The following is a 25,017-nucleotide window of genomic DNA, read 5'->3' as shown; positions in this document are numbered from 1 at the left end:
AGAAGAGCCCGAATGGGTGGTCGTTCCTTCCGCTATCTTGCTCCTAAGCTTTGGAACTCTTTGCCTGTCTCCCTGAGATTGAACACTAATCTTCTGGGTTTCAGGAGGGAGCTAAAGTCCTGGCTCTTTGTCCAATAGTCTTATGTTCGGCCTGTCCACCCCTGCTGCCCGCTCTCAATTTTTCTTAAAAGCGCCGGGACACTCCTCGGAGTAGCTGAGCGCTATATAAAACCAACCTAACATAACATAACATGCTGCAGGAGCGGATGTGGACTGACTTGGCCTCTGTCCCCCTGCGCCGCCATAGAGGCCACCATGACCGCGACCGCGCTGAGGTTGGTTCTGCGGCCTGTGGCTGGACGAACATGTGGGGGCGCCACTTCCTTGCCCACGAAAAGGACAAAAAGCAGAAGTTTGCTGGCGCTGGCCTGACAGGCCCAAGGACTTGGCCGTAGCCCTGGAGTCCTTAAAACACTCAATCGCACTGTCTGCTTTGTCGCCAAACAGGCGACGGCCATCAAAGGGCATGTCCATGAGTAAGTTCTGGACATCCCCCAAAAAATTGGCAGGCCTCAGCCAGGCGTGGCGACGGATCGTCACCGTCGTGGAAATTGTGCTGCCTAGCGAGTCCGTGGTATCAAGTCCACATAGGATGAAATACCGTGCTGCGCCCACACCTCAGCAAGAGCCTGGGCGAGCCGTGTCTGGGCCTCCTCCGGACACTGGGGCAGCACGTACGCCACCGTGTCCCACAGAGAGTGGGTGTAACGACCCAAAAGGCATGCAGTGTTAAAGGACCGCAATCCCAAGCTGACCGAGGAGAAGAAAACAAGTTACTTACCTGTAACTTCAGTTATCCAGTATTGGTATCTTTCATAGATTCACATGCCTGAATCATTCCCCGTCGTCGAGGCGGGAGTCCCACAGTAAATAAAAAAGCAGTGCCAAAAGCTCTTTGCAGTAGTAGGCCCTAGAAAAAGGCCTGAGGCCTATATTATAGTAGCCTATCTACCTCATTATGCTAAAAGACCCAAAGTCTTTGCTCCAACCAATCAGCTCACAGCACCCTCTAGAACCTTCCCTGCAGAGCCAGCTCTCCTCAGATTTTCGTAGCACAAGTGGGAACAAGTATCCCAAACTTAGAGAACTGACCCGCCGGGGAGGAGGGTGGGTGCATGTGAATCTATGAACGATACCAATACTGGATAACTGAAGTTACAGGTAAGTAACTTGTTTTCTTATCCAGTATTGGGGTATCTTTCATAGATTCACATGCCTGAATCAGAATAGCAAGCAGTAAGCCAGGCAAAGTCGGTTGCGGATGGTGGGAGACTTATTGCAGTGCACCCCCATGAATGTATCGTCAACAACCAACAAACGCCTAGATATTGATCTATTAATAAATCATGTCCAAGTTCAACATTGAAATTATGCATTTTCTTTCTGGAAAGAAATCTTAAGCATCATACAAAAATACACAACATGTTAGCATATGTCTGCATATTTAAAAACAATCTATTGAATTGCATGTACTTTATATGAAATAAGTGAACATCAGTACCTGAACATACTCCTTATGGAAACAGGTGACGTAAAACAGCTTGGCCCACTGCCGCATCATCCTGATTTGCTGATTGCAGGCAGTAATGTCTCGTAAACGTGTGGACATTCTTCCATGTCGCAGCACGGCAAATGTTCTCAAGCGTCACTCCTGCAAACAAAGCCGCAGACGCTGCTACAGCTCTTGTGGAGTGAGATCGAACAGATCTTGTCAATGGTCGATTAGCCTTGACGTGGCAGAATTGAATAGCGGATGCGATCCATCTTGAAATTGTGGCTTTAGTGACCGCTTTCCCCAATGTAGTCTGGCCATAAGCTACAAACAGTTGATCTGATTTTCTCAAAGTCTTGGTTCTCTGAAGATAGAATTTTAAGCATTGTTTGATGTCCAAAGAATGCAATGTCTTTTCAGCCGGGGTTGACGGGTTTGGAAAGAAAACTTTCAGCTTGACAGGTTCATTTAGATGAAACTGGGAAGGCACTTTCGGTATGAACGTTGGATTCGTTCGTAAAGTGACATAGTCCTGGGAGAAATGTAAAAAGGGCTCCTTTATAGTGAAAGCTTGAATTTCTCCCACTCTTCTTGCGGAAGTTAGCGCCAGTAATAAAGCAATCTTCCATGTCAAGAACTTTAGGTCGGCTCTATGGATAGGCTCGAACGGATGCTTCATCAGCTGTGATAGAACCGTGTTGAGCTCCCATTCCGGTGGTGAGGGCTTCACTGGGGGATAAGCCCGGAACAGACCCCTCATAAATTGCTTGATTATCGATGAAGAGCAGAGTGACAGAGTTAGTCATCTTTCTGTACCTGGACAAGGCCGCTAAGTGGACCTTTATTGATGAAAAAGAAAGGCCAGATTGCGCTAAATGCAATAAATAGGGTAATATCTTTTCTGCCGGCGCCTCTATAGGGTGTAAAGCACTAGAGATGCACCATGCGCAAAAACGCTTCCACTTGAGACGATAAGTTTTTAAAGTACTCTGGGCTCTTGCCTTCTCTAAAATGTCTCGGCAGTCCTGAGGAATTTGAAGATGTTCGAATTCTAGGAAGTTAGGAGCCATGCGTGCAATTTCAGCGATTGAGGATCTGGGTGAAGTACCTGACCCTCGTTGCGTGATAGTAACCTCGGAGTTACACGCAGTTTGATCGGTGGTTCCTGTGAAAGTAGCATGAGTTCCTGAAACCAGTACTGGCGAGGCCACTTGGGAGCAATGAGGAGAAGGCGACAACTCTCCATTTTCATTTTGCGCACCACTCGTGGAATCAGAGGGATCGGAGGAAAAGCGTATGCATAGGTCCCTGACCATCGCATCGAAAAGGCATTCCCCCTTGACCCCTGTTGAGGATATCTGCTGGCGTAGAACCGGCATTTCCTGTTCTGTCGGGTCGCAAATAGGTCCAACCTGGGTTTGCCCCATCTCTGAAACACATAGTTCAACTGGCCGTTGTCCAGTTCCCACTCGTGGCAATCTGACAATGTTCTGCTCAGTTTGTCTGCCAAGGTGTTGTAGGGGCCTCTGACGTGCTCCACTTTGAGAGTTATGTTGTGAACTGTTAACCATTTCCATAACTCTTGGGCTTGTTTGGATAACGTTGCCGATCTCGTTCCTCCCTGCTTGTTGATATAAAACATGCTTGTGGTGTTGTCCGTTCTGACTAGAACCGAGGATCCCACTATCCTGGGGAGGAACGCTTGAAGAGACAGACAAATGGCTTTCAACTCTAGACTGTTGATGTGGCATTTCTTGTGTTGCTGAGACCATTTTCCCTGCACTTGCAGGTCCTGGAGATGACCACCCCAGCCCTCCATGGACGCATCCGTCGTCAGAATAAAATCCGGAGGATTCTGCAAGAATGAGAGCCCCTGTTCCAGATTGCTGATCTGAGACCACCATTGGAGTGCATGCACCATCCTGTTGGTGATTGTGATGGTGTCCTCGAACGAACCTGTCGCTTGATGCCATTGACAGTTTAGCTCCTCTTGCAGTGGCCGCATCTTTAGACGCGCCAATGGAATGAGGTTGATGGCTGAAGAACACATCCCCAGAAGTGATGCAAATAGGCGAACTGAAAGTGACCTTCTTCTTGCCAGTTTTTTGGCCAACGCCTGCAGACGGAGTTGTCTCTCTCGAGATAAGGATGCCTTGCATTCCACTGTGTCCAAGCAAGCTCCTAGGAACAACAGGCTTCGTTTTGGATGCATCTGAGATTTGGTTTTGTTGATTGTGAGGCCTAGCGATGCGAAGAGATTGCGGCATGCCGTAATGTCGGATCTTACTTTGGCTTCTGATGGACCTTTGACTAGCCAGTCGTCCAAATACGGGAAGACCTGCACTTTTGTTGCCCGAAGAGCTGCTGCCACAGGGGCCAGGCACTTCGTGAAAATCCTTGGGGCCGACTTGAGGCCAAATGGGAGAACTTTGAATTGATAATGGGTGCCGGCCACAGTGAAACGGAGGTACTTCCGATGGTTTGGGTGGATTGGGATGTGGAAGCATGCGTCTTCCATGTCCAAGGAAGCCATGTAATCTCCCTCGTTGAGGCAACTGAGAATGTCCGAGAGGGTGACCATTCGAAATCCCTGCTTCTTGAGATATTTGTTCAGATTGCGTAGGTCTAGGATCGGTCGCCATTCCCCTGTTTTCTTTTTTATGAGGAAAAAACGGGAATAAAAACCTGCCCCTCTCTGATGATTTGGAACTTTCTCTATTGCATTTTTGAGAAGCATAGCTTGTACCTCCTTGAACAATAAGTGAAGACGAGGGGGAGGGAGACCCCTGGGCGGAGTCGGTGGAGGTTTGGTGATGAACTCTAGGGTGTGACCATGTTGGATCAAGTCTAACACCCACCGATCCGATGTTATATTCTGCCATTGCTGTTGGAAAGCAGATATCTTCGCGCCCACGGGAAGGTAAGGGATTGGAGGTGGCGCCCAATTGCTCTCACTGTTTCTTGTGACTGTCTCGTCCTTGGTTGTTTGCGCGCCTTCTTCCTCCTTGGCGAGAGAAACCAGCCGATCCAGATTGTCTGTAAGAGGACTGATAGTTTTGGCGGTATTGTGGTTGATATTGTCTGCCTTGCTGGTAATAACTTCCTCTGGACGAATAACCTCGTCCTCTAGCTCCTCTGAACGATCCTCTTTTAAATTGCAATGATCCTAGTGACTTTGCAGTATCTGTGTCAGTTTTAATCGTCTGGAGAGCCTCATCGACATGTTTCCCAAAGAGGGACTCTCCGTCATATGCCATGTCCAGTATTTTCAATTGAACCTCCGGACGAAATGTAGTGGCTTTTAACCACCCTTGACGTCTCAGGACAGCTGCCCCAGCCAACTGCCGGAAATTCGTATTCGCCATATCTAGAGCGCAGTCGATTGATTCTTCCGCTGCCCGCTCTCCTTCCATTAAAACTTTCCTGGCTTCTTGTCTTTTGTCCTCTGGCAACAGCTCTATGAAGCTAGCCATCTCCGACCACATTTGGCGATCGTAGCGCCCAATAATCGCCATTGAATTTGCTATCCTGATGGATGCTGCAGCCATAGTGGAAAACTTCTTCCCAATAAGGTCTAATCGTCGCCCCTCTTTATCTGGTGGAGTAGAAATAGGGGTAGCTGGGTTCTTTGACCTTTGTTGCGCCGCCTGAGAGATTACCGAATCCGGGCGTGGATGACCAATAAGGCACGCCGGACTAGAGAGCGGAGCACGATATTTCTTTTCTATTCTGGGTAACACAGCAGGCACAGATGCAGGGTTTTTCATTATTTTTATGCCTTCCTTCCAAATATACTCAATCATGGGAATGGCTCTAGATATCTTTCTTGTTTCCTCTTTAAAGTCATGGAGAAAACACTCCGTTTGCTCCATTGTAACCGGGAGCTTAAACCTGGTTGATGCCCTCTGCATCAGGTTGTGAAAACCACCTACATCTTCAGGCGGTGAATCTGAAGGTTGTGGAGTTGGAGGGGACGGCATGGGTATAACATATTCATCCCATGGGTCTGATGAAGGTATGTTAGGCAACTCTCCATCTTCTACCTCCTCTTCTGATGACGTATCCGGAGTTTGTGGAGGCAAGACCGGTTGCGGAGTTTCCACAATTGGAGAAACCGGTGGATGTTGCTGAGGAGGAACTACAGTATCAGATTGAGGTACTTGCGGTGGAAAACGCTGCTTGTAGTCCGCCAGCATAGCCTGTAAATCTTGTATCAAATTAGGCGGCAACTGAGTGACTTCCGGGACTCTAGGCCGTCTCTGATGTTCCAATGAATGAGGCACTATGATATCCTCCTGGTAGTAGTGTTCAGCGTAGGAATCGTCTTCATCATCATCTTGGCACTTGATGACAAGCTCGGATGGGTGACGTGCCACACCAAAAGCACCCTCATCATCATCATCTTCAAAGTCATCTTCTTCATCATCAGCATAAGTTTCTAGAAGATGAGAAGGCATAAGTGGAGATATATATGAACCCTGTTGTCTCTTATAAGACACGAGTTGAAAGTTCTTTGTCGCTATTGGCGTACAAAAGGCCTGATTCCCAGTGGTAGGTCTTAGTAAAGCTGATCCCATCGATCTTGATGACCCCGGTGACCAAGGTGCATCCACTTGCTGAAAGGATGCCGTCGTCGACGGGTTTATCGTCGACGAGATCGACGACGAGGGCATCGTCGACGATAGACTTGCCGTCGACGGGACTGTCGTCGACGGGCTCGACGTCGACGGGACAGTCGTCGATGGACTCGACGTCGATGGAGCCACCATTGACGGGACGGTCGTCGACGGGGTAACCGAAGACGGGCTCGTCGTCGACGGGATAGACGTCGATGCTTTCTTCGTCGACGAGGCAGTCGTCGACGGCGGCGTCGACGACTTCGTCGACGGGCTCTTCTTGGATGACAAATTTTTTGATGATGATGGCGTCTTCGTCGACGAGTCGTCCACGAGAGTTCTTTTTGTCACAATACAAATTTTTGTAGACACAATCGGAGTAGTAATAGATGTAGTGGATATCATATCCATAGAAGAAGAGGTTGAAGTAGAGACAGTGGTCACTGGAGAGGAGACAGTAGAAGTCTTACTCACAGTTTTCTTTGCCGGATCGTTGTTGGCTGAGGCTCCAGAGACAGAATGTTTGGATCTCTGTGAAGAGCCTGAAGTAGAGTGGGAGGTCTTAACATGCTTTCTCCCCTCACTTGTCTTATCCTCTTGAGACCTCGCCCTCTTGCTAGAGGTAGAGGCTCTGTCATCATCATCCGTGGAAGAGGATTTAAGCCACAAAAGTACTCTGGCCTCCCTATCCCTTAAGGTCTTGGCAGGGAAGGTAAGGCAGATCTTACATGTTTTTGCCTCATGCTTGGGATACAGGCAATAAATGCAGTCCTTGTGTAGGTCATCAACATGGACCCTCTTCTTCTCGCATGTTCTGCAGGGTCTAAACAAGGCCTTCTTGTCAGACATCTTGAAGCTCTTGAAGAAAAAACTGAGTCAAGACTCAGGGAGACTCCCTTCCACACGACGTGCGGTGAAAATCTGAGGAGAGCTGGCTCTGCAGGGAAGGTTCTAGAGGGTGCTGTGAGCTGATTGGTTGGAGCAAAGACTTTGGGTCTTTTAGCATAATGAGGTAGATAGGCTACTATAATATAGGCCTCAGGCCTTTTTCTAGGGCCTACTACTGCAAAGTGCTTTTGGCACTGCTTTTTTATTTACCGTGGGACTCCCGCCTCGACGACGGGGAATGATTCAGGCATGTGAATCTATGAAAGATACCCCAATACTGGATAATAGTTTCTTCCCAAACTGATCAAGCCTTTTGGATTCCCGATCCGAGGAGCGGTCGGGAATGCGGTCTGGGACGGTCTGGGACGTGGAGGCCTGGATAACCAGACTCTCGGGGGTGGGGTGGGTGGACAGAAAGCAGGGGTCGCCCGGAGCCGGGCGGTGGCATCCACAGGGGGCACTGTGGAGGGCCTGGACCAAGTGCCCATCAGAACGTCGGTGAGGGCCTCATTGAACGGTAGCATAGGCTCCGATGAGCTTATTGGCAGTTGAAGCACCTCAGTGAGGAAGTTAGTCCTCACGGCCACTGCAGGGAGCTCAAGTGCCAAGGCATTGGCCGCCCCGCGCAACACCACAGCATAAGAAGCCTCCTCCTCCGTAGCCACGGAAGGAGGAGAGAGAAAACCAGTGTCAGGCGATGTGCCAAGACCACTGGCATCCCCAGCTCATCTGCCCAGTCCTGACTTAACTGGCACTGCTGTGCCAGAGGGACCTCAGACCCCTCCTAGTCCTCCCCTTCATCCGTGTCCTGATAAACAGGCAGACCTGACGGAGCCGGGTCATAGGCGAAGTGCTCACCCATCGACGCCGGGGACGGCGCCGAGTGGCACCGTTCTGACGCCGGACCCGGACCGGGCTGAAACCAGGGATGGCGGCGTCAGAGGACGGCGCTGGTAGCTGCACCACGGGGGTCGGCGCCAGTGGAGGAGTCGTAAGGTCAACTGGCATCGACCGGGATCCAGGCCCGCCGGCTTGCTAGGACCCCCAGTCGGGCACGTGGGGCCCGAAGGCATGCCGGCGGGCCTCGACAGCAGAAAGAGACTCCTCATGACCATAAGGAAGTCTCGAATCTCCCCCAGAGTCGCATTAAGTCCAGGGACCGTGAAGAACCGGGTTTTAGAACCCAGCGGCGCCAGGGATAACGCCCAATGTCTTCGGATTCCCCTGCCTCGGCAAACAGAGACACGGGACACATCTTGATGAAGTCAAAGACCAAAGTTTATTGGCTGCAACCAGGAACAGAGGTCTACGAAGCACAACACGGGTGGTTCGCTAGAGACTGCACAAATTCAAGGAGCGGAGCATGGTCTTTTATGCCAAAAATCACATTCCTGGCTAGCATCGATTACATACAAACTGACCAATGGAAACATGACATTTAAAAAGTATCGCATGACGACAAACCTACTTTCCGTTGTCCAGCCCACCAGAAATGACCAAGCACATTCCAATATTCCTGTTCGATCAGGCCGGACAAACCCATCATAAAACCTCAACCCAAATCAGTGATTAAGCCATAAAGGAAGTAACAGAAACAGATGAGAAGCAAGATAGAAGGGCGTGTGCAGTGTACCATAAACTCAGCAATGTCCTGCTCTTTGATCTTTATCTGACCAGCTGCTTAACAAGGAACTGGCTCAGCGAGGTCAGCCTCGGGCAAGGGAGTCAGTTCGGTCAGGTCACACAAGAGTCAGCTAAGGTGTACGTGTCCCAAGGACTCGTTCGGCCATAGTCATCGGCCTATGTGAGGGCAACCACACAAAATGGCCGCCGCACACAAAATGGAGCCCGAGGGTTCAAACGAAATCCCTGAACACGTAGTGTTCTCATTGATCGATTATTACGAAAACACTCGTACACACTGCACTCGTGATTTGCGGTCAGCTGATACCAAAATCGTCTGTATCCGACGACCTTTATTGCACGGGTTCAGAATCCACGAACCACGGACCCTCGAACTACGGAACTACAACCGGAGGGTGAGGAGCTGGATGTGACTCCTGCGGCTCCAGCGGAGCTGCGCGGCTAGTGCCACCCGAACCCTCGGCCGAGCACCGCGACCTGCGAGGGGAGTCAGAAGAGCGCTGCCGCCTCTTCGACGGCTTCTTACCATGCCTCAACTTACCTGAATGTTAGGACTTGGAACCAGACGAGCGGTGATGGCTGCGGAGCTCGAGTAGCTTGCGGGACCGCTCTCGCTTAGCCTTCTATGTCAAGGCCCGTCAGTTGGGAAACGAGTTGTAGTCGTGGTCGGCCCCAAGACAGTAGAGACACCGGCGGTGGGGTCGGTAACCGACATCAGTCAGTGACAGGCGTCACAGGGTTTGAAACCGGGCATCCCTACCGGCACCAGGAGTTGAAGTCGACTCAAAAAGGAAGGTCAAAAAGTTTGTCAAAAAATGACTAAGGGTACGTGCTCTTCCCGGATCTGCGCTTGCTGGCGCGGAAAAAAGAAAAACTGACATCAGCGCACGAGGGCGGCGTCTAAGTACTCCGACGACTCATCCCGGCGATCCCGACGCTGACGATGGACACGGAGCCGCAGATGACACCTACAGATACGCAGGGGTACTGCTGACGAAAACTTTCCGGATCAAGTGTGACACCTGCGGATATTACAAGGTAAGGAATCTAACACTAATGTGTTTCTTTCAGATACGGGCGATAAGGTCATCGAAAGAAGTGAGGTTGGGTGGAAGTAGAATTTGGGAACCGACTAATGCTTCCAACTCTACTTAGGGCATTTGCTGTTTGTTGCTCGTCCAGTGCATGGGACAGATAGCTTGGGGGATGGCCGTAGGATGGATGGCTTTGAGATCGAAAAGGATTAGGTGGTGGTCAGTCCAGTCAGAAGGTAGGACAGAGTGGGGGGATAAGGTGTTATGCTAGAAGATGATTGCGTCAAGGATAGAGCCCTTGTCATTGGTTTGTTTATTGTAATGTTGGGTGAGCTTGTTCGCTTCCAGGAGGGAGGAAAGGGCTCGCAATATAGGATGCTCCTCTTGTTCAGGTGCAGGTTTAGATCTCCTAGTATAATGTCTGTGCTGCCTCATATGGAGTTTTGCAATATTAGGTCTGTAAGGAAATGTGAGTTTTCCCCTGGTGGCTGATTTATAACATGACATTTGATGGTTTGGGATGCTAGTTGAGCTCCAAAGGTGTGGTACTTGTTAATGCGGAGGGAAGTTAAGCTGAGATCGCTTTTGTGTATGATGGCTAATCCCCCGCGATCCTTGCAGTTGCAGCGAATTATAAAGGAGACTGGAGGAGTTAGGAGATCGATGAAAGGGGATGACTGGTCATTCAGCCAGGTTTCAGTTAGAAATCATGTCAATTTTGTGCCTTTAGATGGTTTCAGCTATATCAGTGGCATGCTTGACTGCTGACCGGCAGTTGAATAATATGCAGCAAAGCGTAGGTAGAGATCTCGGAGCAGGCTGACTGGGTTGGATGGAAGTTAGATGGGCGGGAGGCCTCGGGGGTGAGTGATGTTCCGGGTCCTACTTGTGCCAAGGATGGCCGGGATCTTGCAGTGGCAGGGTTGAGGAGCATTGACATAAGTGTTGCTCAACAATTCAGCTTCATGCTGTGACAGTCCAAGCGTGATGCGTCTCTGTTTGAGGTGGTGGTGAATGTAGGGAATAGTTTGCGGCAAGATCAGTGTTCATCGATGAGCGAGGTTGGGGCATGATATAGCTAATCATTGCTTCCTTATGCAGTGAAAAATTTAATCTGGAATAGTGTTGATTTTGTGTTCTAGACAAATTATTATAAGGATCAGTTGGGAGGCCATTGGGTCAGTGGTGGGAGTGTAGTATGATGGAGCTTGTAGGAGTCTGGTGTGGAGGCTAGGGTTGCATCCAGCCTGCTGAGGCTGATGAGCTGAGAGGATTTAGGTGTGATAGATGCACCTAGCTGGGCAGTGGCGGTGTTCCAAGGACTGGGGGATCATGATTCTGGTAACAAGACCAGAGCTTTAGGGATTCTGGATGTGGAAAAGGTTGTGGAGTGGGGGGGGTTTTGAGACAGTGCGAGGGGTATTGGGAGTAGGAGGTTCAGCTTGTAAAGGGAGGGCTGTATGGGTGTGTTCACTGGGAAGGGGTGGGGGAGTGGTGGTCAGCATGGATAGCAAGAAGGCGCAAAGCGCAGGGTAGTGGCGGTCAAAAAGGGTTAGGTTTTGTTCAATGGCTTTGATTAGGATGTTCCCATTTTTGTAAATTGTTGTAGGCAATCCACCTCTAAGTTCCTGGGATGGAGATATAGTTAATTTACGAGTAAGGGATAATAGAAGTTTTCATTGCGTAGAGGTGCTGAAGGAAGTTCTCTCTCCATTTGGCAGGTTTCTTAGTACAGAAGATGAAGTCAGTTTTAAGGCCTTCATGTGTTAGCCTGTAAAAGATGTCTGTTATTTGTGTCTCTGGATGTTCTTTGAGGATTATGTGTTTGAAGGTTTTCACTGCAAGTTTGGAGAGGTTTCGTGGAAATGTAATGCACTATGAGTTGGGGCTGTATCTTTACATGACAGTGTTTTGGTGGGACATTGTCCTAGCAGTAGGCTCCCGAACTTGATATGAAAATTTTAAATTGCTTTTAAGGCCCCAGTTGCGGTAGGCTTCGAGTGGCTCTTCTAGGATTCTGTTGAGGGGTGAGCCCCCAGCCAACGTATGTAGGTGCAGTTCGTGAATTGAGATATCTCTCTACAATAGTGGACTACAAAGCTTAACACAGACTCCAACTAGAAGTAGGTTGCTGAGATGCTTGTGTCTGGATCCTATGATACTAAAAGAGGCAGGGTGTGTGAGTGAAGTAAAAGGAGTTTTCCATGACCGCTCTGTGGCAGATAGTTTGCTTGTCTGAAGCTCACGGTTGGTGTTTTGCTTGTCTGAAGGTCACGGTTAGTGGCATCGCAAGGTGTACGTGAAAGATTGTTGGTGCTACCTTGACATGTCACAACATTGTTATTGTACAGTAGTTTGTTCCCCGGGGAAACCGGAAAGTCACTTTAATAAAGTATTCCGCCAAATACCCTTATGTTGCAGGGACCGGTAGTTCTGACCGCATGTGTCCTGTGGTCACAGTGCGTTGTGGTTGGAACCAGTGGCCAGTACTTCTAGAGGTATTTTGGTTTTTGTATGCGATAGGAAGACCCAGCAGTGCTTTACAGTTGGACTGGGCGCGTACGAGAGCCTTTACAGTACTTTCTAACACGGAGGCCCAGCAGTCCCTTTCATTTTGTATGCGATAGGAAGATCCAGCAATGCTTTACAGAAGATTGAGCTCATACTAGAGACTTTACTGTAATTTTTTACAGGTGGCCCAGCACTCTACACAGCAGGATTGAGTTAGTTGTGGCAGAAAGCCAATAATCATGGTTGCAGGTCTGATATGTTTACTACGAGATGTTATCATAAAGGATCTAGGGATTACTTATTTACTGTGAAAAGCATACGTTGAAGTCAATAGGTCTCCAACAGTGCATTTTTATCATATTATGTTAAGGCAGTAGATAGGTATTTGATTACAAGTAACCTCACAGATTACCATAATAGGCAAGGTTTTTTATTGGTCACCCACTCTGACAAACCCTGTGAGTAGAATGTCATTCTGATGCTTCTTGTTAGGCCCAGTTGAGAGTGGTTGTATATTGTTTTGTCAACTGTAATTGTATACATATTTGGAATATTATAAATGTATGCCTGATGGTTGCTAGTATACGTGCACATCAGTAGGCCTGTGTAGTATAGTGTTAGGTCATTCACTGGAAAATGTCTGATTCCTTAGGTATGAGTTATTTACAATGGAAAGTCATGACAAAGCAAGTAGGCCTTACTTATTGTGTAAAACATGTGTTAAAGGCAATGGGCTTGCAAGGGTGGATTGTTATTACAATGTGCTACACAGGCAGGAATTGTATTTCATCGGCTCTTGCAGATTACCAGAGTAGGCAAGGGTTTTGGTGTTGGTGATCCACCCGAACAAACTATGGGGTAGAGGATTTGCACAATGTTAATCCTTATTAGGCTCTATTAGTAGGGATTTTACATTGTTTTTCTTACTTTTATTTCAATATAACAGATAGTTGCCTCATAGGGAAGCTTATGACCAACACAACTGGTGATATTGCTTAGCTAATGATAAAGGTTATAGGCCTGATTGTTTAAAATGAAAAGTTATAATAAAGGCAGCAAACCTGACATACTGATTGTGAAAAGCATATGTTAAAGTCAATACGTATTTAGGGGGAGAATGTTATTACTCTGTATTAAAGCCCACAATATTACAGATTACCTTTGTAGGGAAGGATTTGGTGTTGGTACCACCACTGACAAACTTTAGGGGTAGAAGATTTGCTCAGTAATAATTATTGATCCAATCTCTAAATAGAGGTCCGCCAGATTCTTGCAGTAAAAACATAATTAAATAATACATAAAGTATATATATATAACTATGTATCCACGTAAATACACAGAGGGCTTTGGGCAAGCTCTGCAGTGCCATTGTTCTGTCTACCATTTACAGTCAGCTTCCATCCATGACAGCGTAGTGCATGGAGTAATGGCTCAGTCCTCAGCTGTCATTGGCTCTCTCGCCCTGTGAATGATGGTCTTTTCAATCCAAATGTGTACATCCACCGTTAAAATGAGCGTGCTTCACTTGCAGGGCTGGTGCCAGTCTTTTAGTTTTCTCTTTTCTCCTTTTATTGCTCCCCTTTCGTTTTTTTTGCATCTCCCCAGGCAGTGTTAATGGGTCACGTGCCGACTGCTAATTTAATCTGCAGTGCACCGCATCCCACCTGGCCTCTTCCTTTAAACTAGCAGCTATTATCGAATCATTGTTTAACCATTCCAAGATGGGCAACATGTTGGTTCGGAATGTGCCGGCCACGCTGGAACTTTAAAATGAGGATAGACAAGTCATAATACCTCTGCATAATGGACCCTGCAGTTTATGTTTAGTTTTGTTATTGCAGGCATTTCCTGGCACGTGTAAACTGCAGCTTCTTTTTTCCTACTTGTGTTCTTTCAATTTATTCTTGCACGTTGATCAGTTTGTGTATGAGTTTTATTGACACTGTGTGAATAAAGTTTTTTGGTCTCTGTGCACTCACTTGTTCAAGAATATTTCCCAAATATATAAGATTTTCTGTGTTAGCGCTACACGTTGTCACACGATGCCTATTCGTGTCTTCTTACAATGGCGGATTATGTGAAAGTTAGCATAACTTCCACTAACTGTGCGCTAAGTTCAACTTGAAACTTAAGTTGTTTCTTCTCCTATATTTTCTCTCCTTTAGAAAAATCTGGACTCTGGACTAGACACTCTGACAGAGAGGAAAATGAGTGGCCCCTGACGAAGGGTCACATGACCTGACCCGAAATGCATTGGGCAGAGTTATAATGGAGATATACTGATTCTATAAAGAAATGATGCATAAAAACTCTTGATAATGCATTAAGAAAAATACAAAAAACAAGTCAATAAAAAGTCAAAATTGATTGATAAAAGACTGAGTGATGAACCTTTTTTCTAAAGGAGAGAAAATATAGGAGAAGAAACAACTTAAGTTTCAAGTTGAACTTAGCGCACAGTTAGTGGAAGTTATGCTAACTTTCACATAATCCGCCATTTTATTGACACTGTGTCAGAGGATGAATGAAAGAATGAGTCGTGGATGGAAGAATGGATACATGGGTGTAAAGGTGAGAGACAGTGTGCATGTATGAAGAATTATTGAGTCCTTAAACCGATCAATTCTATAAAAGACACTTTCATTCAAGCCAGGCCTATTGGCATCGCCAATGCTTGTTTAAACAGCATGCAGTTTCGTTTCTGCGGCAGTGAGGCCTGGCTTCACAATAATTGACTTGTCAGCGGCTCTAATTTATGAGGCCGGGCTTTGCTGGTCTCGTCTATATGGGACTGAACCTGCACGCGGGCAGGGTTGAATATTTACAATGCTGTTAACAGGTGCCGAGTTGTTTAATGATTCTAATAGCCAGCAGCATACTGACGGAGCCAGCGGGATCACAATTACAGGCTGTTTGAACACAGCCATTATTCGTCCCCAGAGAGGTGTGAAAGTCAAAGGCGGTTTTATAAGAACGGCATCCAGAACACTGGCGAGACAGGCTCATTTACATTATGGGCCTATTGGGGAAAGGGAATAAACGTCCCATTGGCGCCGTAAAAGCGTAGGTAACGCGTATAAAACGTAACCCGTCACCAACCAGAGCAAACAACTTTGCATTGGCATTATAAAGGCCATACCGTAATGTCAAATAGTTGTATGTCTACACATAACTAAAAATAAAAAATATAAGAACGTGAACATAATATTTTTTTTTTACAAAAGCAGAAGACTTTATTCAACCTGAGAGGATAAGCAGAGAGACGGCAAAAAGGCATCGAACGACTGGGTCACCAGTGGAGAACATCTGTCACTGGTTTTCCTAAACTATGACAACAAATGTTGGTGCAAAAATTCTCAGTTTTATAAAAGCATTGGCAAAGTCAATTGGTCTGACCTTGGTACGCTCGAATGATAATGAAACTTTTTTTTTTAATTGAAAGCATATGCTACTAAAATAAGAAAAAGAGAAAACATGCGGTCACCCAAATATAGGCAGTCTTTTCCGTTTGAATGCATCTGCCCGGAAAATATGATTCCTTTGATGCAAAGAAAATGTACCAGTACGCTTTGGAATTACTGTAACCTGAAGACCGAGATTAAACAATAGGGGTGAATAAGAAATAAAAAAAGAAAAGATTCCTGGAACTTATGCACACGTGTCCCTGTCCTATCTTCCTTTGTGTAACATGTTCGGGGTTTTTCCCCATCCACTGGTGGCCGCATCCTGGGAATGCACGCACAGTGTTAGGCTGTGTTTGAGTTCCCTTTTATTCTTCAGTATTTTAGTCAATAGTGTCTAGGGTGCTGCAGCACCTTCAGCAGTGAATACCTCGAGATATTCTGCATGTGCCATTACTTCATGCAATCTTCTCAAATTGAGTGCTGTGTTTCTGCTGGGCATAAAGCCTGATTGATCTTTATGTATGAGTTTAGATAAGTGTGGTGAGAGAAGTAGTGCCAACAATTTGGCGAGTATTTTGGCCTCGGCATTCATGAGGGAGATGGGCCTATATGATGTACACGGTTCCGTCGGTTTCCCAGGTTTTAATATAGCTACAATGGTAGCTGTGCGTTGGTTGGTCCGGTGGGAATTCTCCTGCCTCTAGGCTTTCAATAAACATATTTAAAAGGTGTGGCGCGAGTGTGTCCGCCATTCGTTTATACAGTTCAACTGGTATGCCATTGAGCCCCAGTGCCTTGCCTGACTGCAATGCTTTAATAGCTACCATCACCTTCTCTGTAGTGAGGGCACCTTCTAGTGATTGTGCTTCTTCCGGGGCTAATTTGGGCATCTTAAGGTTTAAGGTAATTACCGAAACTTACCGATTCAGTAATTTTTTCGGTAAAATGACCTACATCCCATTTGCCTGTTCTTAAATACAGAATCGGTATGATTCGGTATTTAAGAATCGGTAATTTGGGATTACCTACATCTGGCCCTATGTATGATAAATCATACACATGTATAACAATTCTAGCAAAGAAAGATCATGTACCATTAAATGTGGTTCAAAAATGTATTTGTGTTTTCAGTTTTAAACACATTATTGATATGAAAACATATTTATACTGAGTGACTATAATGAATAACGCAAGGTGATTGTTGGCACATGAATATATTTGTGAACAACATGAAGGCTTAATTGTGAGTAAAACTGAAAACTTTGTTTTATAATCTTTTCCGTGCTGATGACTGAACCGCTCCGTCATCAGCCGCGGTGGCGCTGTGCTGATGACGGAGCGGTTCCGTCATGGCCCGCCCGACGCGCCTGCGCGGCGCGGATTCCGCGCCTGCGCTGGGCGTTCTATTGAGCGGGCGGGGCCATGACGGAACCGCTCCGTCATCAGCACAGCTCAACCGCGGCTGGTGACGGAGCGGTTCCGTCACCAGCATGGACGCGCCACGAGGCCACCCCGCCCCCTTAGCGCTGCAGCGGAATATCCGCCGCAGCGAAGGGGTTAAACACTAAGGCCATAATCATTACGATGGGGCCAATAAATTCTGATAAGTGCGCTAACTCCTATTAGCCAGAATGCTCTAACAGTAAGGTGAGGCTTAATCAAACACTGGAACATGAGAATAATTTGTTTTTAAATATTACATTCTCTCACTGAAATGGATTTTATGATGCACTAGGACACTGTCACAACTTTTCTTTCATTTTGTTTGCGGGTGTGTAAATCCAAAGCAAAGAACTAACTGAGAAACCCTGTGGCATTATGAAAAAAAGCTCGTGTTATTTACACAGCTTTAAGTACCAGCGTTCTTTAATTATAAACATTTTAAATAGCTGCCGGTGCTATCACCCTCCCTAAAAGTGCCCACTTTATCTGCTTCAGAAGGCTTCAGTTTGCCCTTCAAGGATTCGAACTCAAAGCCCACAACAGATGTCAGCACTTAACGTGGACAGCAGTGAAGGTTGAGGTCTAAGCATTTAAATTTTTATTTAAGCAACGAAACAAAATAAAAAGCAATAATAAATATTAATCACCATCATCATGGCAGGCACCAGTTACCAACATTCCTTGCTGCACACCAAAATGTTCAGATCTATTTTTATTAAAATACAATAAAAAACCATTAGAGGGCATGACTTGTAGGCGCTAGCTAGGATATTCTCTGGGGGGACACCATTTGTGTGCGTTAAAATAAGTCTCTGGTGCACCACACGGCAGCAAATCAATCCTGTTGCAGTAATTAATAAAGGATACTTTCCCCAGGCGGGTAATGCGAATCTGTGAGTAAACTCTTGCCGCTGTTATAGAAACAGAAGTAATACTTTAATGACTAAGCTAACAAGCAATCGCAGCTGAGAATCTGCTCTGCGAGGCGCCTGTGATGCAAACTATTGTGGAGGCAGCCAAGCGTTCCTGCAGTCAAAACCAAAAGCCAAGGGATCCTCCCTCCAAATCAGCGGCTCAAAGCCTTGCTCTCAGGACAGAATTAGGAATCTATTTCACAGACAATGGTGTGAGGGATTTTCACACTTCCTAACACTCTCCCTGTCAATTGGAAGCACGTGGGGGCCTTGGTGCTTACAGGCTTTCAGACCTATTGTTAGCACAATGGACACCGCCTTGATAGCAAATGACAGAAGGCAGAGACTGAACTAAGATAATCTTTCAGAAAGGAAGGCTGGTTTAGCACAAAATGCTTCATTTCTTTCAAACCGTTTTCAAAAAGATGACTTCGATAAAACACACTTTCTTGTGGGTTTTTAGAAACTCAGCATAAGCCATTTGACACCAGAGTTAACTATTGTATTTGTTTAATTGTACTTTATCTCTAACCAAAATAACTCAGTGAAGCAAAATCAAAACAATAGCATACCGATAAACTAGGCCTTGGCGGTAAATTCCGTTCCGCTCACGGAATTTGCGGAATTTCGCGTTATGCGGAGAACGGGAAATTGCCCAAAAGCTGCTTTCCACGGCTTCGGAGAATTGTTTGCTTGTTCGCGTTCTCAAAATGCATGTTCACGAGATGTTTCTCCCCAAGCACCAAACAGCCATCGCGAACAGGAAAAAGTATTGCGAACAAGCAATTCCTCTTGTTCGCGGAATTTCTGCGTGTTCGCGGAGATTTTTACCATTTCGCGGAACTTTGCTTAGCGCGACTACGCAAATTCAGCCCACCCCTAACAACACATAGGGTAAAACACGTCCATATACTGCGTTATTCTCCTTATTCTTCGGTATTTCTGCCGTAAATAAAAGATATAGGGCTAGATTACGAAAATAGAAACAATGATGACCTAATTGTGATTTATCACAATTAGGAAATCGCTATTCCTCATGTATGAAATGCATTGAGTTTCAATTAGCAATTCGGAGTGGGTCCCAAATAGGCCTACCTCATACATATTAATGAGGTAGGTCACAATTTCCAACTCACTGCAATTAGCTGACATCACAGGGATGGCGGCATGCTGAGGTCAGCAGACCAACATGTCAGCGATTGCTTTTAAATAAAGCAATCTTTATCCTTAAAAGAAAACGGGAGGCATTAAAAAAAAAAAAATAACTATTAAATGCTTAAGTTTCATTTTTTAAGAGCAGGCACCACAGCCTGCTCTTATAAATTTTCATTCAACTATTCTCAAAGGGGAAGGGGTCCCTTCTGGACCCCTTCCCATTTGCGAATGTGAACACCAACTTTCATTTGGCGACAAATTGCAAATGATTTGTGACTGCATTTCGGTTGCAAAACATTTGTACATAAAACTGCAATTCAGTATTAGGGTGTGACGCCCTCAACATTCACCTTCCAAATACTGAATCGCAAAATCCAAATTACATTTCAGTAACAAGTTACCGATTAGCAATTTGGGCTTTGTCCATCAGAAAAAGCATTTTTGCTGTCGCAAACGGCCTGATTCGCTAAAATACTTCACACATCTAGCCCATACTGTATTATTTACCTTTGAGTAACTGACTGTCAGAAGTTAAACAAGAGGTAAGACTCCCAGATTTCTAACCTCCATCTCCCTCCACACTCACCATAATTGAAAAAACTCACATCAGCCTTAAACAATCCTGTATTTACCACATTAAGTTCAACCACAATCTTACTCAATTGCTCAAACACTGCTGCTGGTTATATACCTTAAATACCTCTACTGTAGCAGTGTGTTCCTGGACAAGGCGCAGCCCAACCTAGGGTCTGCCACTATTAGGAGCGGGTTCGGAGGGGGGATGGGTAGCCCAATAGTAACGCCTGTTGGCAAGTTTATTTTTTAATTTTCACCGGCTAGCTGTTCTAAGACAGTGGTGGAGCAGTATATCCCCATTGGCTTTAAAAGGGTGCTGGTGGGGCATACATTGACCAGAGGTGGCTGAGGGCAACTCGTGCAGGGGTTATGAGCACAGACCAGAGGGCAAGAAAGTCACTTGCCTTCTGGGACCCTCAATCACATCCCTGCCACACCCAGTCAGCCCCATCATACTAGGGATCTTTTTCCAGAGGACTTCTGAACCTTCCTTTACTGATTAGGCTACTCTGCCAGCGGTCTATGAGGACTTTGTTGCAGTGCTGGATCGGCCATGTATTTTTCCATAAGGTACACAGCACCGTCTACCCACAATAACTAACCATGTTGCAATACACTCTTTGACTCTCACACTCCCAATTCACACTCTGCTCTCCATCCTGCATCATTAAATACAAGCTTCCTTCTTTCTCACAAATTGTCATGACCCATCAGAAACCAGTTTCCTTCACAACTTACACCCACCTAACACCACTAACTACGCCAATCCCTCTCAACTTACTTTACACTCCCAACTGGAATTGTTACTCCAATTACTCTAAACACCCTTATCCATCCCTCACACCTATATCCTTCACCTCAGCCATTATCGACAATGATCCATCTGGCTCTCCTTGAGATGGAGTCTCCTAACCTAACAAAGGCCACCGTCTACAAATCTTTCCTAATCTCCCGCATAACTCTTCCGCCAGACCCTAAACTGAATACACCTCATGGCCTGATGGTCACAGAGAAACATACTACCTTCTATTCCTCATCCACCACTCATCAGCCTCCCTCTAGCTATGGGCCCTTTCTTCATTCATCTGACTCCTACACAGCCATCCATACACATCCCCTCCTTCACTGCCTCCTCTTCATTCATCTTAAACCCACGCAGCTATCATCTAAACATCTAACTAGGAAACCAACAACACCACCAAACCTTGCCCATCCAACAAACAAGGAATCCGTTATAAGTCTAAACTTTAAAGGTAAACCCTAACAATATTTACGCCTCTTTCACATCAACAATTACCATCATCACCACCATTTCACTGATGTCTAATGCTCCACCACCTTTTGTTACTGTTACTTTATCTACAGCTACCCCTTTATGATCAATAGTGTTATGTAACACTGCAATCATCAACTACACCATCAAAGAAACAGTCTAAAACCTCACCTGTTTGAACACTTAAATGATATACTGAATGAAACTCAAAACTAACATCAATCACAACTTTCAGAGCTCTCAAGCTGAACCTGAACTCCCTATGAACACCACTAACACATAGTCTGCACTTTCTGGAAATAACCTTTCTCCTGAAAGTCATCTGGAAAAGGAAACTATCCTGACCACATTGAATGCTTCTTAACACCAACCTCTACACCCTCATCTTCGATGTCTCTTACATCAACACATTGCACACCCTACCAACACCTACATTGCCTCATTCCACACCTAAGTCTGATTCAGAGCCTGCGTCAAGCTCCAACCCATTACCTTACCCCCATTCAATATCAACCTCGCTTAAAATGTATGCTGATCAATACACTATCAATGTGTGGGAATAGACAAAATAACTACAACTCAAGTGACTTAAGACCAGACCAGAATTTCATTATTGAAACATGGCTTTGAGATGAGATGACACCAGTGCTCCCTGAGGCAATCCCAGCAAGATACCAAAGTCATACACATAACTGACAAGACAGAACCGGAGGAGGATTAGCAATGATATTCAAAGAATCCAGCACAACCACCAAAACAGCTGTCAAACTTTGAGTCACTACTAAAAAGATGAAATCCTACACCTACATTCTGCTGTGAATTTCTACTACTGTACAGAACACCACCAAGCAACAGAGGATTCACAGACATCTTCCTAGATGACATATCAGACATATCAATTATATACCCTAACTTGTGCATACTTGGCAACCTAAACATTTGGTTTGATAAACAAAACAGGCACCTACCAAGTAGCATCACAACTAACCTGGAAGCTTGCAATCCCCACCAACTCTCCCTAGGCCCTACTCATAGGCTTGACATAGTCTTCAGCAACTCAGAGTCAATTAAATCAAAAATACTGACTGCATTCCTTCGTGTGGCCACAACCTCAATTCTTTCACTTATAATATCCCATCCCACTCTATGAACAAATCTTCATTGCATCCGATAACCTAAAGACAATGGGGCAAACTCAACAAGGAAAAACTAAATAACTGCCTTACATCTAGCTTAAGCCTTGAACAGATAATTACAGTAGAAAAACTATATGGGTGGAAGATCAGACATTTCAACAGAATGTCAAAGAAAACTTCCACAAATCAAAAAAGGAAGTGGAAGACACTGTGGGTGAATGATGAAATAAAGAACATAAAGTGCTCTATTTAACACCAAATGGTACAAATCAAAAAGCAATTAAAAGAAAATACACCTACACACGTAACAGGATTTTTAAATCAGCCATCAAAAGTCAAAAAAGCCTGCAACTCAAACAGGGATTCTTGGGTGTAGTACTTCACATAAAGGAACTTCACAAAATCAGAATTTTGCAAACTGGAATAATATCTCCTGTCTCAAGATTTCTTCATTACCAAAGCAAAAACATTAGATTGTTTCCTATTAAATTAAAAAAACAGTTGGCAATATTAATATCAGGATAAAAAGGACTGCTCATAAGAGACAATCACTACACTAACTTTCTTTCAGGACTTGGCCCTCCCGGATTTCCACAATTTAGTAAAAGGCAGTGGATCAAACCCTTACTCCTCTCAAACTTTCCCCAAAAATACTATCAACTGCAATTCTAACAATGAATTCAATCAACAACGATGTTTTCAAATGCATGCTTCCATTAGAACTCAAGATGTCTAACATACAACCACTTCTCAAGAAAAATAACCTGTAAAATACAGGCCCTAGCAACTATAGACCAATCTCAAATAGCTTATTACTAAGAAATATGATCAAAAGACAGGTTTCTCATAGAACTCAAATTTCCTGGAAGAGGATTTACTGCTCTCCAAACAACAAACAGGCATTGGTCCATGGATGGCTACTGGATCTGCCTTCATGCCGAGCTGAGATAAACTAAAAATTATAATGGATAAAAATGCGTTTACAACACTAGTACTCCTCGACCTACTGCAGCCTTTGATGTGGCACAAAATTTAACACTTCTATGTACCCTTAAGGAAACTGGCGTTGAACAAAAACATGCTATGCTGGATCTCCTCAAACTTGATGAACAAATCAAGCATTGTTTCCCTGCCTTTGTTCACCTCTACATTCAGAATCAATGCATTACTCAAGGATCAATCATTTCATTCAACGCATCTACATTAGTCTGCACCTAGAACTACTCAAATTCTTTCACTTTAAATGGAATAATACGATGCCCATATAATTCTCCAATTTAAAAACCTCATCTGAGATTCTAAGGTGCAGAGAATGGAAAAACTATAATTCAGTGACATGAAGAACTAGGAGTACCACCAACATCTCAGAAGTAGGAAACCTTGGATTTATCATGGCAGCTTTTCTTACATGCTTCAAGGTTTTTTTTTACAATCCATAGATTTGAAAGATGGGGTGCACTGAAGATTCCCTTGCCTTCAAGCAGTTCCTCATGCTGTTCAATGCAATCACTCACGTAGAGGCAGAAAGATACAGCAAAACTGCCAATAGCATTAGGTGAGAGATGAGTCAAGATGTGACTGATAAAGTGTTATCTTAATGGCTGAAAAAGGTGTGAAATAAGTAAACCTAAAGCTCATTCTTTGTGCGCTGATGGTTTAGCTGTCAAATCCCAGACCTAAAAATTGTGACGTAAAGCCCCCAATGTTCAAATCCATTTTATGTAGGCCCGACTCGATCTTGGATAATGGAGGCCACCGTCTTCTTAATCTTAGACAAAGTGAAGTTGCCATGTTCCCTGATGCATGCACAATCATTGACATGTCTGCCTTTAGATGCAGATGTTGCCTGACCTATCTTACTTAGAACTATGATATCATCAAGCCATTAAATTAATGTGATACATACAATACTTAATGCAGCAATCGTCTTGGAGTCAAATATCTACTCTTAATCAGGTCACGGTTAAATAGGAACAAATATAGACATTTAGTCAAAATAGTGTAGTCTGAATTGACTTCCTTTTACCTTCTAAGTTCATAAGGAAACATCACACCTTCATGCCCATTATCTATGTCAGACATTCATATATTTATTTCAGGAATTCCCATTTCCAATAAGATTTAGTATACAAGGACAGCCACTTGACCACTTGTCAGGAAATGTCCTTTGCCCAGATTTTTGACTGAGATTCTGCCAGAGACAGGCTCTCCTGCTGCCCGCACACTTTGCAGATGCTACAATTTGCCTAAAGCTGATAAAGGTGAGTGCCAGAGGAAGACCGCAGTGTGTGTTTGCCCTTGATAGGGAAAACAGTTGTTACACCTCTGTTGACAAAGAAAGCCTTTGCTTTCAACAAGGTATGCAGTGAGTTTCTTCTCCCTAAGAAACTCTAGATTGCAGGTTGCACTGCCTCTCTTAGTTTAACATATAGAAGTAGGGCTTAGGGTGGTAGGATCTAGATGACATTTTAAGCATGTTAGAATTGTTCATTTTATTCTCATTATTCATAAAGTTTCTATTTGCTGTTTATATAATATTCTGTGTAATTGTTTCAGGCATACTGAAAAACATCTTGTTTCTGTAGTAATAAATACTTTTTTACCTAAAGTGTTCATTCTTCTTAGTATACTGTGTTTGTGACACTGTGAATAACAAAATCAAATTTGTACTCTTACCACTGTGCCCCTGATCCCTTCGTGGGGATTATTATTAACGAAAAAAGAAACATCGCTATTTCAATAACACATTGAATAGTGTTTTGCTGGGCTACAAAAACCTGTCTTTCACATTCATCGTTGGTGCATTGAACAAAGTTCACCTGTGTCACTCGTGGGTGGAAAGCACAACTTGTAGAGCTACATCAAAGTCG

The 25,017-nt window shown here is 44.9% G+C and overlaps 2 protein-coding genes across 2 annotated transcripts in view; both read right to left on the bottom strand.

Moving 5' to 3' along the window:
- The window catches only part of ASCC3 (activating signal cointegrator 1 complex subunit 3), a 2,217,780-nt gene that overhangs the window by 311,867 nt on the left and 1,880,896 nt on the right, over positions 1–25,017 (bottom strand). The window lies entirely within an intron of this gene.
- LOC147707847 (uncharacterized) lies at positions 4,504–6,009 on the bottom strand. Its single transcript, XM_086925098.1, has one exon. It carries the CDS (start codon positions 6,007–6,009, stop codon positions 4,504–4,506), a length of 1,506 nt encoding a protein of 501 aa, XP_086781224.1.

This window comes from Lissotriton vulgaris, chromosome 6, assembly GCF_964263255.1.
Source record: "Lissotriton vulgaris chromosome 6, aLisVul1.2, whole genome shotgun sequence".
Classification (NCBI taxonomy): domain Eukaryota; kingdom Metazoa; phylum Chordata; class Amphibia; order Caudata; family Salamandridae; genus Lissotriton; species Lissotriton vulgaris.
This window is presented reverse-complemented; position numbering and strand designations above follow the sequence as displayed.